Below are 13643 nucleotides of genomic sequence, written 5' to 3'. Positions count from 1 at the left end.
CCCTGCGGCGAGATTGGGTTTTTTGGGTTGACTCTCGCATGCCGAACGCTACTTATTACGCGGCTTCCTTTGCACTTCCGCCACTCTCGCCCCGCACATGGAGGATTCCAAGGAATCGCAACTGCGAGTCGGAAGTATCGGTTTCGATCCTCCTCTTGGTTTGTGCTTTCCCCCCCCCCGAGTGGTCATGTGAGCCGGCTTGTTCGTCAGGTCCGGCTTCCCCATCTCGCGAGCGTTCATTTCCGCCGACCGGGCTCTTTGCGTCGTCGCTAGGAAGCAGCAAGAAGGGAGGGGGCGACGTTTGTTGGGGGTCGGGGGGGGCAAATCTCGCGTGGGTGCGCGCGCGCGAGCACAGACGCTTCTCCTGAGGCCTGACGGGACGGAGAGAGGCCCTCGGCGCGCGAGGCCAAGGTGAGAAGCGCGGCCCTTCCCCCACTTCCCTCTCCTCTCGCGGGGCGAAGGCGGGGAGGCCCTTCGCTCTCCTCAGCCCTCGACCTCCCCTCTCCGTACACGGTGCTTGGCTCTCCAGGCTTCCGGCCCCTTCTCACTCGTTCCGGGGCCTCCGTTAGGCCCTCCCTCAGGCCCAGGCGCGTCTGCCGCCCGGCCGCCTGGTCCCCAGTGCTTCCGCCGCCTGAAGTTTTGTCTACGGCCAGCCATTGTCTGCCGACTTCCCGCACGTGGAGGCCCGTTTCGTCGGCTTACAAGATTCGCCTTCTGTGTTCCGAGGATTATACTGTGTTTTTTTTTCGGGAGGTCCGTCTCGGCTCTTCCATTCTGTCCCGAAACCTCCGCTCCTTTGTAGCAGGACGGTTGGGTTTTAATGGCACCGCTTTTGCGGGCTTTTTTCGGCGTATGGGCCTTTTAATTGGAGTCAAGTCCTTTTTTGGCGAGTTGTATCCTGTGTAATGTGATTATAAAGAGGGTATTGTCCACAGTATGGTGTTGGTATGCAGAATTTGGTTTCCATACTTTCCAGCCTCAGAAAAATAGTACATCAGGTCACGTGCTATTCCAGCCATTCCTAGCAAATTTGGCTTTTGCTAATTCTGTACAGATAGTGTTTTCTAAACTTCACACCTGACGTTGAAAGGACTAGGATAGTTCTTGTGTATTAACAAAGGATCTGTGTTTGGATTGCTTTCAGTTTTTGTATTTCGAAAGTGAGCAAAGTGCTCCATGCCTCACCCACTCTGTGATCTGTACCATCTTGTATCTGTCACCTTGACAAGGACTGAGGAAAGAGGTTTGTCCAAAGCTAGATAACAAAATTGTGGCAGAAGATCCATAAACACAATCCATGTGTTGCTGTGAATTTCCTTATGGGAACTAATGCTAAGAGAGAAGGATTTAGTCAATGTCAGGCAAGGAGTTTGGTTGTCCAATATAATGCTGAAAATGACTCTTGTGTTGAGAACAGTTGAATAGTCATACTTCTCAAGGACTGTGTTCTGGAAAACTGAATACAACAGAGAATCTGTGAATGTGCAGAATGTTTAATCTATTTGTAAGCTACCCTTAAGTAACAGGACCATTGGGGTGGTGTACAGCAACAGATAAATAAAAAAAAATGTAAACATTTAAAAAGGATTCAAGGTGCAAAGGTCTTCTGCAATAAAACAGGTTGCACCAGGCACCTGAAATTCAGTAGGGTTGGTGCCTTCTTGTGTGGCGGAGGCATTCCATGGAATTGGGCACACAGCACTGAAGGCACAACTCCTTATTGACATGAGTCATGTTTCTGGTTCATGAGGAACCACTCTCCTCCCTAAAGGCAGCTCTGATTTGGATTCTGGGCAAATCGTGTGCACATGACAGTATGAACAAGAGACACAACATGAAGGAAAGAAGTGGTTTCTAAATATTGTTCCACTGTATTTCGTCAGCTAGAAACAAAGATTCTCTGAGTCCCTTGAATTGTGATGGGAGCTTCTATTGCTTCCATGAAACCTGAAAGTATCTGCAAAAAGCATGGGTCTAATATAATTACAGTGGTACTTCTGGTTGTGGACACGATCCGTTCCAGGGTGCTGTTTGCATCCCGAAAAGTCCGCAACTAGAGCGGCGCTTCTGCACAAGCGCTGAGCGCAATAGAGCACATGTACAAAGTGCGCAGAACGCTAAACCCAGAAGTATACACTTCCGGATTTGCCGCATTCACAAGCCAAAAAGACGCAACATGAACCTAGCGCAACACGAGGTATGACTGTAGTCTGCAGAGGGCTTTCTCAAGTAATTCCTTGAGAGTGAAAAAAAAATACAACAACCTCCTCTTATATTTTATTGTTTTTAATATTGGAGTAAGGAGAATTCTATGTAACCTGAAAGCTTTCATATCATGTTAAGCTTGTTTGGTCCTAATCAAAGTATTTTTGGTATCTAGTTATATTACAGTGCTAGGTTTAGATGAAAAAGGCCTGTGGGTTAAACCACAGAGCCTAGGACTTGCCGATCAGAAGGTCGGCAGTTCAACTCCCCGCAACGGCGTGAGCTCCCGTTGCTCGGTCCCTGCTCCTGCCCACCTAGCAGTTCGAAAGCACGTCAAAGTGCAAGTAGATAAATAGGTACTGCTCAGGCGGGAAGGTAAACAGTGTTTCCGTGCGCTGCTCTGGTTCGCCAGAAGCAGCTTAGTCACATGGCCACATGACCCGGAAGCTGTACGCCGGCTCCCTCGGCCAATAAAGCGAGATGAGTGCCGCAACTCGAGAGTCGGCCACGACTGGACCTAATGGTCAGGGGTCCCTTTACCTTTAATGTCAGTGTTCCCAGCTCTTCTGGGAAATGTCATATTGTGTGCTTCCAGAGATGGAAAGTTTGGCAGCACCCAGGTATTGCTGTTCTGATTGAATCTATAAATGTAAAAGCAAACTTGCTTTCAGGCTTCTGAAATCAAGGTAACATTCTGTAACCAAGTGGACAGTTGTTTACCAGCCCCAATTGATCTGATTGAATCCTGAAATTCTTCACCCCTCGTGGGCCACTTTGACAGGTAGGTGGGGCTCTCAGTCACCACAGGTGAAAATTTTCATTTGCAGTGCAGTTTGAAATCAAAACATATGGGGTAAGGCAGAAAGCTTTGGAAGTGTTGCCAATTGGTGCTTGCCAGTGCCAGTAATCCCTATTTCATTAACCCATGTGGCTTGAAATCAACTACAGCTTAGTAGTACAGTACTTGCAAATCTTACTTTGGGCAAAAAACAAACATAGTTTACCTGCCTCCCACCATATGTAATATATGACATAAGGTATAGGGCAGGGACATAAGGTGGGCATCTCTTGTAAATTTCCAGGGTGGAAACAGGTGTTTACTTACCCCATACAATTCTGTTATTGTAACATTAACACAGCAGTAAGGGAACAAACCATACAAAAGAGACTACCTTATAACTTGATTACTGCCAAGGTCATCTGCCATTATTTGGGAAGCCTGCTGTGGACCAGCTGGAGTTTCCAACCAAGGCAAGTTACATAAATATTCTGTTATTGATAAGGCTGCACTAAGTCATTAGTGATTTGCATTCTAAGTATTTTGCCTCTGCAAGACTGTTTTCAAACAGACTTTTCCTTCAGTATTTTGTAATGCCTTTTTTCCCTTCCCAGATGTCAGAAGACCTTGCAAAACAGTTAGCTAGCTATAAAGCTCAACTCCAACAAGTTGAAGCTGCTTTGACGGGAAATGGAGAAAATGAAGATTTACTAAAACTCAAAAAAGACTTACAGGTGAGAATAAGAAAAAGCTTTGTAACTTAAATGTTTTTACACGTATAGTGAAGAGGATCTTCTACACTGTCAGTGGCAAAGAATTTACCATGGTGATATTAACGGGATGTGCTAAATGTTGGGGTTTAAAATCTTTCACAAAGAACTAGGGCTGTCACCTCATTAAAGTGATTAAAGGCATCTCAATTGTATGAATTTTTGGCAATTAAATTGACATAAAATATGCACATGAGTAAAAATGAGAGTTCTGAAGCAATAAACCGCCCTGAGATCTTTTGATGAAGGGGACCATATAAGTCAAATAAATCATGGGTAGGCAAACTAAGGCCCGGGGGCCAGATCCGGTCCAATCGCCTTCTAAATCTGGCCCACAGACTGTCCGGGAATCAATATGTTTTTACATGAGTAGAATGTGTCCTTTTATTTAAAATGCATCTCTGTTATTTGTGGGGCCTGCCTGGTGTTTTTATATGAGTAGAATGTGTGCTTTTATTTAAAATGCATTTCTAGGTTATTTGTGGGGCATAGGAATTAGTTCTCCCCCCCCAAAAAAAATAGTTCGCCCCCCCACAAGGTCTGAGGGGTCTGCTGAAAAAGTCTTCTGACCCCTGAAATAAATGAACAAATAAGCCATTTTGTTTTCAGACAATTCACACGTGAATTGTAAGAGTTATTATCTCAGAAAAGGCATTTGCTTGTGCGTGAGAAAAAATGCCTTTTTAAAGATGGTGTTTGCCACCCACAATTTTTATGAGTGCTTGTGTGCCGAAAATACATATATTTAAAAACCTTCTGCTCAGTCAGTTAGGGCACCTTTTTAGTTGCTAAAAAGTTTTAATGGATTAATGTAGCTGATTAATCAATAGAACCTCGTACTTTTATATTTTGCTCAGTGCTGTATGCAGTCTTTTAATACTGGTACTTTAACACTGATCTCTAAATGCTTTTTTTAAAAACTTGCAATTTTTCTCATTAAGCCAGGTGGAATGATTACCACAAATTGAAAAGCACTGTCCTCGAGTAAATGTTAATCTGTGTGTTCATTTGAGTTTTGCTTTTTGAAAAACACGGTAAACTAGAGTCTTTTAGGAAACAAATTTAGAATACTAGATAATGCACTATTATGTGTGCATTATCTTTAGAATATGATTCAGGTGTGCCTTGCAAGCACTAAACAGTCATCAGTGGTTCTAGCTCTTTGTTGCTCTTAGACTGTATTTTGCAAATGAATTTGTCATATGGTCTGTTTGTTCATTCATGTTTTCTTTGCCATTTCTACATGTAAGAGCAGCCTTTTACAAGCTTATTGTTCAGCTGCCAATATCTGAGGACAAAAGACAAGTCTTAATCGCATCAGATATGAAAGGTGCATATGTATTAAATTATTCCTTTTCTTGTTAAAATTTGTTCTATTTTTATTCCACCTTTCAGGCAGATACTATCTCTCAGAGAAGCTCATCTCAGTCAAAAGTTCAATGATGGTGGCAGGCTCACTGCCTAAATGAAATGATGCACAGGCCCCACCCTATGGTTACAAATTAAAGGGACAAGAGAAAAAGAGGAGGGGAAGGGAAGCGGAAGGAAGGAAAAAGTAGATGAGGGAAATTAGTTTGACAACAATGTGTTATGTGTTTTACCTTCCTCTCCTTTCCCTGGATACCCCAAAAATCTGCTTCAGAGGCTACCCCAACCTTCTGGAACAGATTTTGAGTGGGTACAAGGGAGAGGAAAGGAAAGAGAAGTTTTGTTGCACAAGTGGGACAACAGTATTGGATACAATCCAGTAGATTTAAAAATCTAAAATACATGTAATTTATTACCTGTAGCTATAGCCTATTAATAGTTTTCCTTATAATCTCCAAATAGCAAAAACATATGCTAGAAACTAGTGAGCCCTCGCTCATATGTATTTCAAAGAAGAAAAGTATTTTCTGTATTCGTTCATTCTTTGTATCTGGTTTGTGTATAGTGGGCTATTCTCACATAAGTACAGTTTTTCAGTATTCAAACAATTTTCAGTATTCAAACAAGAAAACTTGCTGAAAAACCTATTTCTTTCACTAGCCAGTGCATTCATTGCACAGTAATTTCCTTTTTCAAAAGTCTCAGTAATACTTGCTTTATCACTGGAAGGAGAGCAGAAAACTCCATTCTGTAGTTGTGTATCATTTTCTGCAGTCTACTTTTTACTCTTCCATTAAATATAATACTCATTTGTAATGCAAAGAGGAAAATGCAAACGAGAAATTTCCCTGCTGCCCTCCCCCAATATTAAAATTGGGATGAGCTATGGGAGTAGTATTAGATACTTGCTAAGAAACCAGATTCCCAAAGCTTATAGAAAAACCTTTAGTAAATTATGCGGACAGATTTCATGTGTTGTTCAGTCTGCTACCATTTGCCAGCAATACCGCAGTTGGTAAATAGTCTTCATGCATGGGCAGGGGTGAGACTGCTTAAACTGTGTTTGATGACTTTTTCTTTTCCATCCCCAGGAAGTTATAGAATTAACCAAAGACCTTCTTTCAACACAACCTTCAGAAACACTTGCAAGTTCTGACAGTTCTGCTTCTGCTCCTCCAAGTCACACATGGAAGGTTGGAGACAGATGTATGGCAATATGGAGTGAAGATGGACAGTAAGTGTAGAAACAAACTTCTGTAACAGTTACATGAAATAATACAGTTCCATGGTAAGATACTTCCCTTTGGTTTATACTCTCCTCTTCGGCTGAGCACCAGTTCAGTAAAAATCATTGATTGGATCTTGTATTTTTCAAATACAAAATATATTAAACTTTAGAGCTAGGTCCATTGTTTTAACTATTTAATTTGACTAGAACGTTGTAGAATACAATATGGCTTGTAATATCTTTTAAAATTTGCCACCTTCTAAAAATCTGGTGTGCAGTAACTGAAATCTGTTGTGAATACATTTCATCACTAATCTGAAAACATTAATAGGAATGTCATTTACTTCAAAACTTGGAGCTCTGTTGAGATTGTATTAAGATACTTGGGAACCACTGAGGTGGCAGTAGGGAAAGAAGAATAGGGCAGCAAACTTTTCCACTGCTTCCTCCCCCTTTTCTGTACTGTAAATTTATTCTTTGAAGTGGGGCAGGAATGGGCTTAGAGAAAGCAGAGGTCTTTGCTCACAATTGTGTACATGTAGAAGGCTGCTGCTTTTGGGAGGATTTATGGTTGTTGCACCCATCCAGACATGGTGGTAAGGGAATATAAAGCAGGGTATTTAACATCCTTCCCAAAACTATCTACAGGCAAATATTTTAAGAGGGTTGAATAAAGACTTTTAGAGCTCCCTTCACAAATAGTGATGTACCACTAGGGTGTATCCTTTTGCACATTTCCAAAGTGAATCAGTGATGGTCCTCCACCAGAAGAAATTCAATTCACCTTGGTCTTTGCTGAAGTGGGATGCAGCAGTAAACCCCTCAGAGTCATTCTGTCTGGTATGATTTGCTGACAGCAGAAAGTGATGGTGTGAACCAACACATTTTCTCCTAGTCCTGTTGCCTTTGACCTGCCTTCTGCTGGTAGAGATATTTTTTAATACCTTATGGGAAGAAGACAACCAGCAGTTCTTCTTCTGCAAGCTTGGGGTCTCTTTCTTGCCATGGCCTTCCGCTTCTCCATTTAGGCCCCTGAGATGCCTGGGCCCAGACATTCCACTTAGTTTACTTAAGGATGTACTGCTTTTGAGTATCAGGTGATGTGATTGAGAAAAATAGATAATTACCTTGATTATCTATCTTCATTTAAGTTACTGTCACAAACCCTACCTTGCTTAATGCTTTTCTTAATCCATCTTCTTACATAAGTAATTCACTGCTTGCTTTCAGAGAGGGAGATTATATGAGGGCAGTGAAACCTCTGTCAAATTACAATCTCGCATTGTAATCCTATGCATACATATCTCCTCAGATGTAAGTCCCATAGAGCTTCTAAATATGTGGGTATTGTGGCTGAATGCCTCTTGTGGTGGTGAAAATTAGTACAAATGATAAAACAGCCAAACACGAATCCTCCAGATCTATTAAACAAATTAGTTCTCACAAAATCAAACAAAAGTCAGGTTAAATGTGTGAAGGTGAAAATATATATTTGGTAACAGAAGATTCAGAATCGAAGTTTATTTCAAACCGCTTGACTAACGAGCTCTTGGACTTTAGGATTGCAACTAGTTTGTGTGCCAGGCACCTGACAATTCTTGAATTAAACAGAATTTATGTTTTAAGAGTTTTGACTTGAAATGCCAATCCAAAATGAAGCAGGAATGTCCTGAAACATAATAATATTAATCACTGCAAATACAAGTTTTGTAGGGTTGAGTTGTAAACCATTACTCACATGCTTACAGCCATGATATCTTTACAGGTGTTATGAAGCTGAAATTGAAGAGATAGATGAAGAGAATGGCACAGCTGCAGTCACCTTTTCGGGATATGGCAATGCTGAAGTCACACCCCTGCTCAATCTGAAACCTGTGGAAGAGGGAAGGAAAGCAAAGGAAGACAGTGGCAACAAACCCATGTCCAAGTAAGTGGCTGAAACAGTTTTCAGTTGGCTCAGTGTGTCATATAGCAATAAGAAGAGCTGTAAGGCTACTTTGCTGATGAATCATCTCTTCCCAAAGGTGATTTTACAGCAAAAAAGTCATAGAAGTCAACACTATCCTTAGATGTTATTGAACCATACTCTGCGTAGTTACCCTAGATTTGGGAAAGAGGTAATGCACATTGTCTATTCCCCCCCCCCCAATTAAATAATGCCTTAGGATATGGGCTTCGCTACCCCAGTTTTAGAGGTCCAACCTAGGGAAACTTGTAAAGCCCAAAACAGTCTTTGCCATCTTAGGACTGAACTGGTACTAAGAACTAGGGATGGACAAATGGGTCTGTTTCTGTTCTGTGACATTTTTGTTTGTGCTTGTTCATAGGTCCTTTCCAATTTCACATTAATCTGTGATATTTTTTTAATCCAAATGAAAAAAAAATGTTTAAATTTGGATTGAAATATATGGAGTGAATTAGGTCAGTTCTTAAAAATGCAGTTCTTAAATTATCCTTAAGCCCTACTGTGAACATATACATAGATAGTGGTTTGAGATTATGATGAAGGTGTTATGGTTTGTGCTGCTAACTTTAATGCTTATCATGCTGAGTTGGTTATTCTCATGAACTCCAAAATGATTGCTCCATGCCTGTGTAGTAGTATATTTCCCCTGGGACAAATTCTGAGCTAGAGTTGCTCTGTGTTTAGCAAGACATTAGCTAGTTTCAACTGATTTCTGAAAGAGAGCCGTTATTCGTAGTAGTGCATGAAAGTAGGATTGCTGTGCTTTATTGAAACTTGCAATGCACAGATTGCTTTACAGAAGGAATGACAGCACTTTCTACAGCTGGAGAATGAAATGGGCCTGGACAGCTGAAGCCCCATTGTACTGAGAGTTTATCTTTACATTCACCTAGCCCAAGGTGAGACTCTCTTAATCAGTGTATCCTTGCTTTTATCTACATGTTCTGAGAACAAAAGTGAAGTTAAAGCAAAGGTGATGTGGGGCTTCCAGTTGGTTGCAATGTAGATGTAATGCCCATACAAAACCATTGCCATATACTGTGGCTGAACTGCCAGTGTTGTAAAAAGAAGGCAGTTCTGGTGGGTAAAGATGTGGATGTAAGGCAGTATTGATAACTCAGAATTAACCACCTCGGCTTAATCTCTTCATGTTTGATGTTTTGTGAAAATTTGCCCTGATTGTATAGCAACCACCTTGCCATGACATATTACTGCCCTTAGACTTTCTGAAGAGGAAGCTGAGGTACATAAGTAACCTTCAGTGCCATTTCTCTTTTAGAAAAGAAATGATTGCTCAGCAACGAGAATATAAAAAGAAGAAAGCTTTGAAAAAGGCCCAGCGAATCAAAGAACTGGAGCAAGAGCGAGAGGACCAGAAAGTCAAATGGCAGCAGTTCAACAACAGAGCTTATTCAAAAAACAAAAAAGGCCAGGTTTGTATATGCTTGCATTAGTAGCTTACTGATAGAGGTTTCTTGCTGAAGAGGAGCAGTGTTAAATGTATGGCAGCACAGGAGTAATCCCCCAAACAAAGACAAAAGAATATTATAGGCAAAGCTGTTTGTTTCTAGAATATACAATGGGAGAGATCTGTTTATAATATTCTTAACATACAGTGGTACCTCTGGTTACGAACTTAATTCATTCCGGAGGTCCATTCTTAACCTGAAACCGTTCTTAATCTGAGGTACCACTTTAGCTAATGGGGCCTCCCGTTGCTGCTGCGCTGCCAGCGTGCGATTTCTGTTCTCATGTTGAGGTAAAGTTCTTAACCCGAGGTACTACTTCTGGGTTAGCGGAGTCTGAAACCCGAGGTGTTTGTAACCCGAGGTACCACTGTATTGTTAAATATCACTACACTTAGTTTGAGTCCCTGCAGATAGGGTGGGATAAACAGGTCCCAGTTTTCGAGCACAATGCATTTCCAGGAAATTGTTCGCTAGGCAAGCCTTCGCAATTTCCATTATTTCCTAGGGGAACATTTCTAATCCATGCTTTCTGCCTGAGACTGTTGCAGCCAATAAGCAAAAGCCAGGCAAAGGGATATCTGATTTGTCTGATGACTCTCCCTTCTATGGTTTTTGCCCAAAATGGGTGCTGGTGACCAGCAAAGCACAAACAAGTAAGGACACGAGCAAACTCCAGCTGTTTGGATATCTGAATCAGCCATTTCTGTAGCAAAGTTTGAGTATAATTTTTCGTGTCTGAACAACAGATTTCTGATAACAACCGTTCCAATAGTAGCACCTGTAAAGTTAAAAGTTCATGCCTATAAAGCTTGTGGCATAGTTGCTTACACTATGATGCTTTCAGGCTGCCATAATGGTACAAAGCTCTTTGTATGTTTCATATTTTCGAGTTTGGTATTGCCAAATATAACTCGCACTTTGTTTGAACCATTGATATGTGAGTTAGGTTTTTAGTGTGTGCTGTTTGCATGCTAAATTATTTTGAGTGGTGGTGGCAAAGGAAAAACATTAATAAGCACCACATTGTAACGATACCCTTAACAGAGCATGCAGAAGACACTTCAGGCAACTGAGGCTGGTAACACTTTATGCTGAGTGCCATGACCAGAGCAGAAGTGCTTCATTTCCAATTACAGCTTTTTTGTTAAAGGTTCCTGTTTAATGATCATTAAAATTTAGTTGTATTTTGCTTTTTGAATGATGCATGTGAACATTTGATATTAGCACTCCTTTGCTGACTTGTTGAAATTTGAAAATGTTACAATTGGTGCTTTTAATTTGTTCCACAGGTAAAGCGAAGCATCTTTGCTTCTCCTGAGAGCGTAACAGGGAAGGTTGGAGTTGGAACGTGTGGAATTGCAGACAAACCCATGACACAGTACCAAGATACATCCAAGTACAATGTCAGACATTTAATGCCCCAGTAATTGAGGGAGAAAATGACTTAACATCACTTCTGCAGGGCTTTACATTTACCTTTTTATTGTTCTATTTTTCTAAAAGTAAACTATTGGCGCATAGTGAAAATGGTTGTTGACATCAGTTGGCTTATGCTGGTACAAGCCTTAAGCAAGGTAATAGCTGTTCAAATGACCCCTTTGCTCTTAAAAGATGTAAATTGCATAAATGTGCACACGTCAGACTATGTTGAAGAAATGCCCTTTGCAGTATCCTGAAGTGTCTGATTTCTCAAGTGTCCACCCCTGTAGCATTAGTTGGGAATGCCATCAAACAAATGGTCGTGAAATAAAATAGTTATCCCAGCTTTCCTTGCTCCCTGTTATGTGCTTACAGGCCTGCCATCTTATTGCAGGATAGCTGTTAAGCACTGTAACTCCTGCAGAGCTAGTACAATTATGATGACTTTCTCTGGATTTTATTCTATTTTGAAAGTCAATTGTTAGTTGATCACAATCTGCATCTGCTTCCTTGGCTTGTAATGAATCTGGGCCATCTAATCTCCAGTTAATGATTCATAAGCCAGAAACAGTGCAGTTCAAATTTTAAGATTACAGGTTGAATGCATTGTGCCGGAAGTGTTGACAAAATCCATCTTCATGAGCAAAACAGGGTTTCCACAAAGCTTGACTGGTCTTGGTAGGCAAAATTTGTGCTCATGATTGACTCAACTGAGGAGAAGGGGTTTGAGCTTTGACATGAAGTCTCAGAGATGCTCTAAAGCTTAGTGTGACTTCAGGGGCATGTCCCTGTCATTTTCCCCTTGCCCAGGCTGGATAGTGGCAGAACCAGGGGCTTCTCCCTGTCACACTGAGCCTCAGAAAACCCCTGAAAAGCAGGAAGATACACTGCTGTTTCCCACTTTGCAAAATCTCTGCAAGGTTGGGAGGGTGGTGGAGGGAACTCCCAGATCTTGCACTGAGTTTCGAAAGCAGTAGGACGTCTTGCTTCTCCCCAAGGCTCATCATAAATTGATGTAGATTTCTCTTGCCCTCTCTGGAGTATGGAGAAAAACTAGGGGAATCTCTGAATTCAGCACAAGGGGTGATACTCAACTCATACTTGGAGCAAACCCACTGAAATCAGGGGGGTCTGCTTTAACTTAGTTGGGTATTATCCAAAGTCTTGAAGATTCCACCATCCTTCTCCCAGCTCAAGAAGGTGGAGGTTCTCACCAGAAAAAAAAGCACTTGCTAGTGCCAAGCAGGTAAGCATATTTATTGTCAGGAGCAGAACATTTTGATTTATAGGTCTTGAGAACCTACCTGTAGGCTTCCTAAGATGTATTCAGTCACTTTGCAGGTTTGATTAGCACTTTTAAGTGTTCAAAGAGTCAAATGTTACATATAGAAATAGTTATTCCTCTTGAGAATTACTCAGTGCGTTTATGTTGGTAAATATGGCAAGTCACCTGCATTTTGCTGAAATTTTTTTGTGCTTATCCAGCTTTTTTAAATGCAACAGGAGGTTCCTCTTACAAGGTTTAACTTACGTTAGTATTGCTGGCCCTCCTTGATTTTATTTGGGAAACCATGTGTAAAAGTCCAGGCCTATTTGTATCTTGTGGATGCAATTGCTTCCCTTTGCCATACGTATTGCTTAGGGTTGTAGTCTATCTCTCAATCTTGAAATGTGTCTGACACAAAAAGTTAACGTATAGCCCTGTATACAGTGTAGATAATTATTTTTGTAAAATATGGTGTTAAGTTAATGAACAAGACTGGATTTAGTTATTTCTCGTACAAGAGTAATTCTTGCTCATTAATCTGAACTCCATTCCCCATGTATATTATGTTGTTGTAGTTCCCTTTTGTAATTTGTTTTCTGAATTAAATAAGATCAGGAACCATCAGCATTTGTTGATGCACTGATTAGTGTAAATGTCTGACAGTTTACTTGAGCCTAAAATCCATATCTAGTAGCTTAGAATCCATCCATAGAGAGAGGTTCTTCTTGTTAACAAAAGGAGGAGGTAATTTTTATGACTGTGTTGATTTCAGTTTTGTATGTTTAACTTTTATTAAAATAAAGAATTCAAAACCTCTTGGCTTTCTTCCAAAGAATCTAAAAATGTGAAAAAAATTAAATCTGGTATGAAATTACGTAATATGGTCAAAATTGTAGGAGTTGCAACACTTTTGAAATAACATTTGTGAAGTCCACAGACTACTAAGGTTTTTTTTTCCTTCTAAAGAGATGTTCCTTAGTCAAACTGGACTATAGCAGTATCTTAATTTTTATCTAGCAGTACTGTGGCTTATGCAATTGATGACAGTTTACCTGTTAGGAAGACATGCATATTGAGGCAGGATTTTCAGTTGTCCTTGAAGCTGATCATTCAAATTCTGAATGTCTGGGTCCTGAGATCAGAAACTGCCAGGATTAAGATCTTGATTCTGTT

At 40.8% G+C, this 13643-nt stretch overlaps 1 protein-coding gene across 1 annotated transcript; it reads left to right on the top strand.

The window, feature by feature from the left end:
• The first annotated feature begins 294 nt into the window (after positions 1-294).
• On the top strand, positions 295-13286 carry SMNDC1 (survival motor neuron domain containing 1). The gene is made up of 6 exons (XM_081005948.1): positions 295-411; positions 3598-3717; positions 6213-6355; positions 8115-8276; positions 9595-9748; positions 11074-13286. The coding sequence occupies exons 2-6, from the start codon at positions 3598-3600 to the stop codon at positions 11209-11211; spliced, it is 717 nt and encodes a 238-aa protein (XP_080862074.1). The 5' UTR covers positions 295-411; the 3' UTR covers positions 11212-13286.
• Positions 13287-13643: the final 357 nt, after the last annotated feature.

The sequence above is a fragment of the Podarcis pityusensis genome (assembly GCF_964106645.2).
Source record: "Podarcis pityusensis genome assembly, chromosome: 5".
Classification (NCBI taxonomy): domain Eukaryota; kingdom Metazoa; phylum Chordata; class Lepidosauria; order Squamata; family Lacertidae; genus Podarcis; species Podarcis pityusensis.
This window is presented reverse-complemented; position numbering and strand designations above follow the sequence as displayed.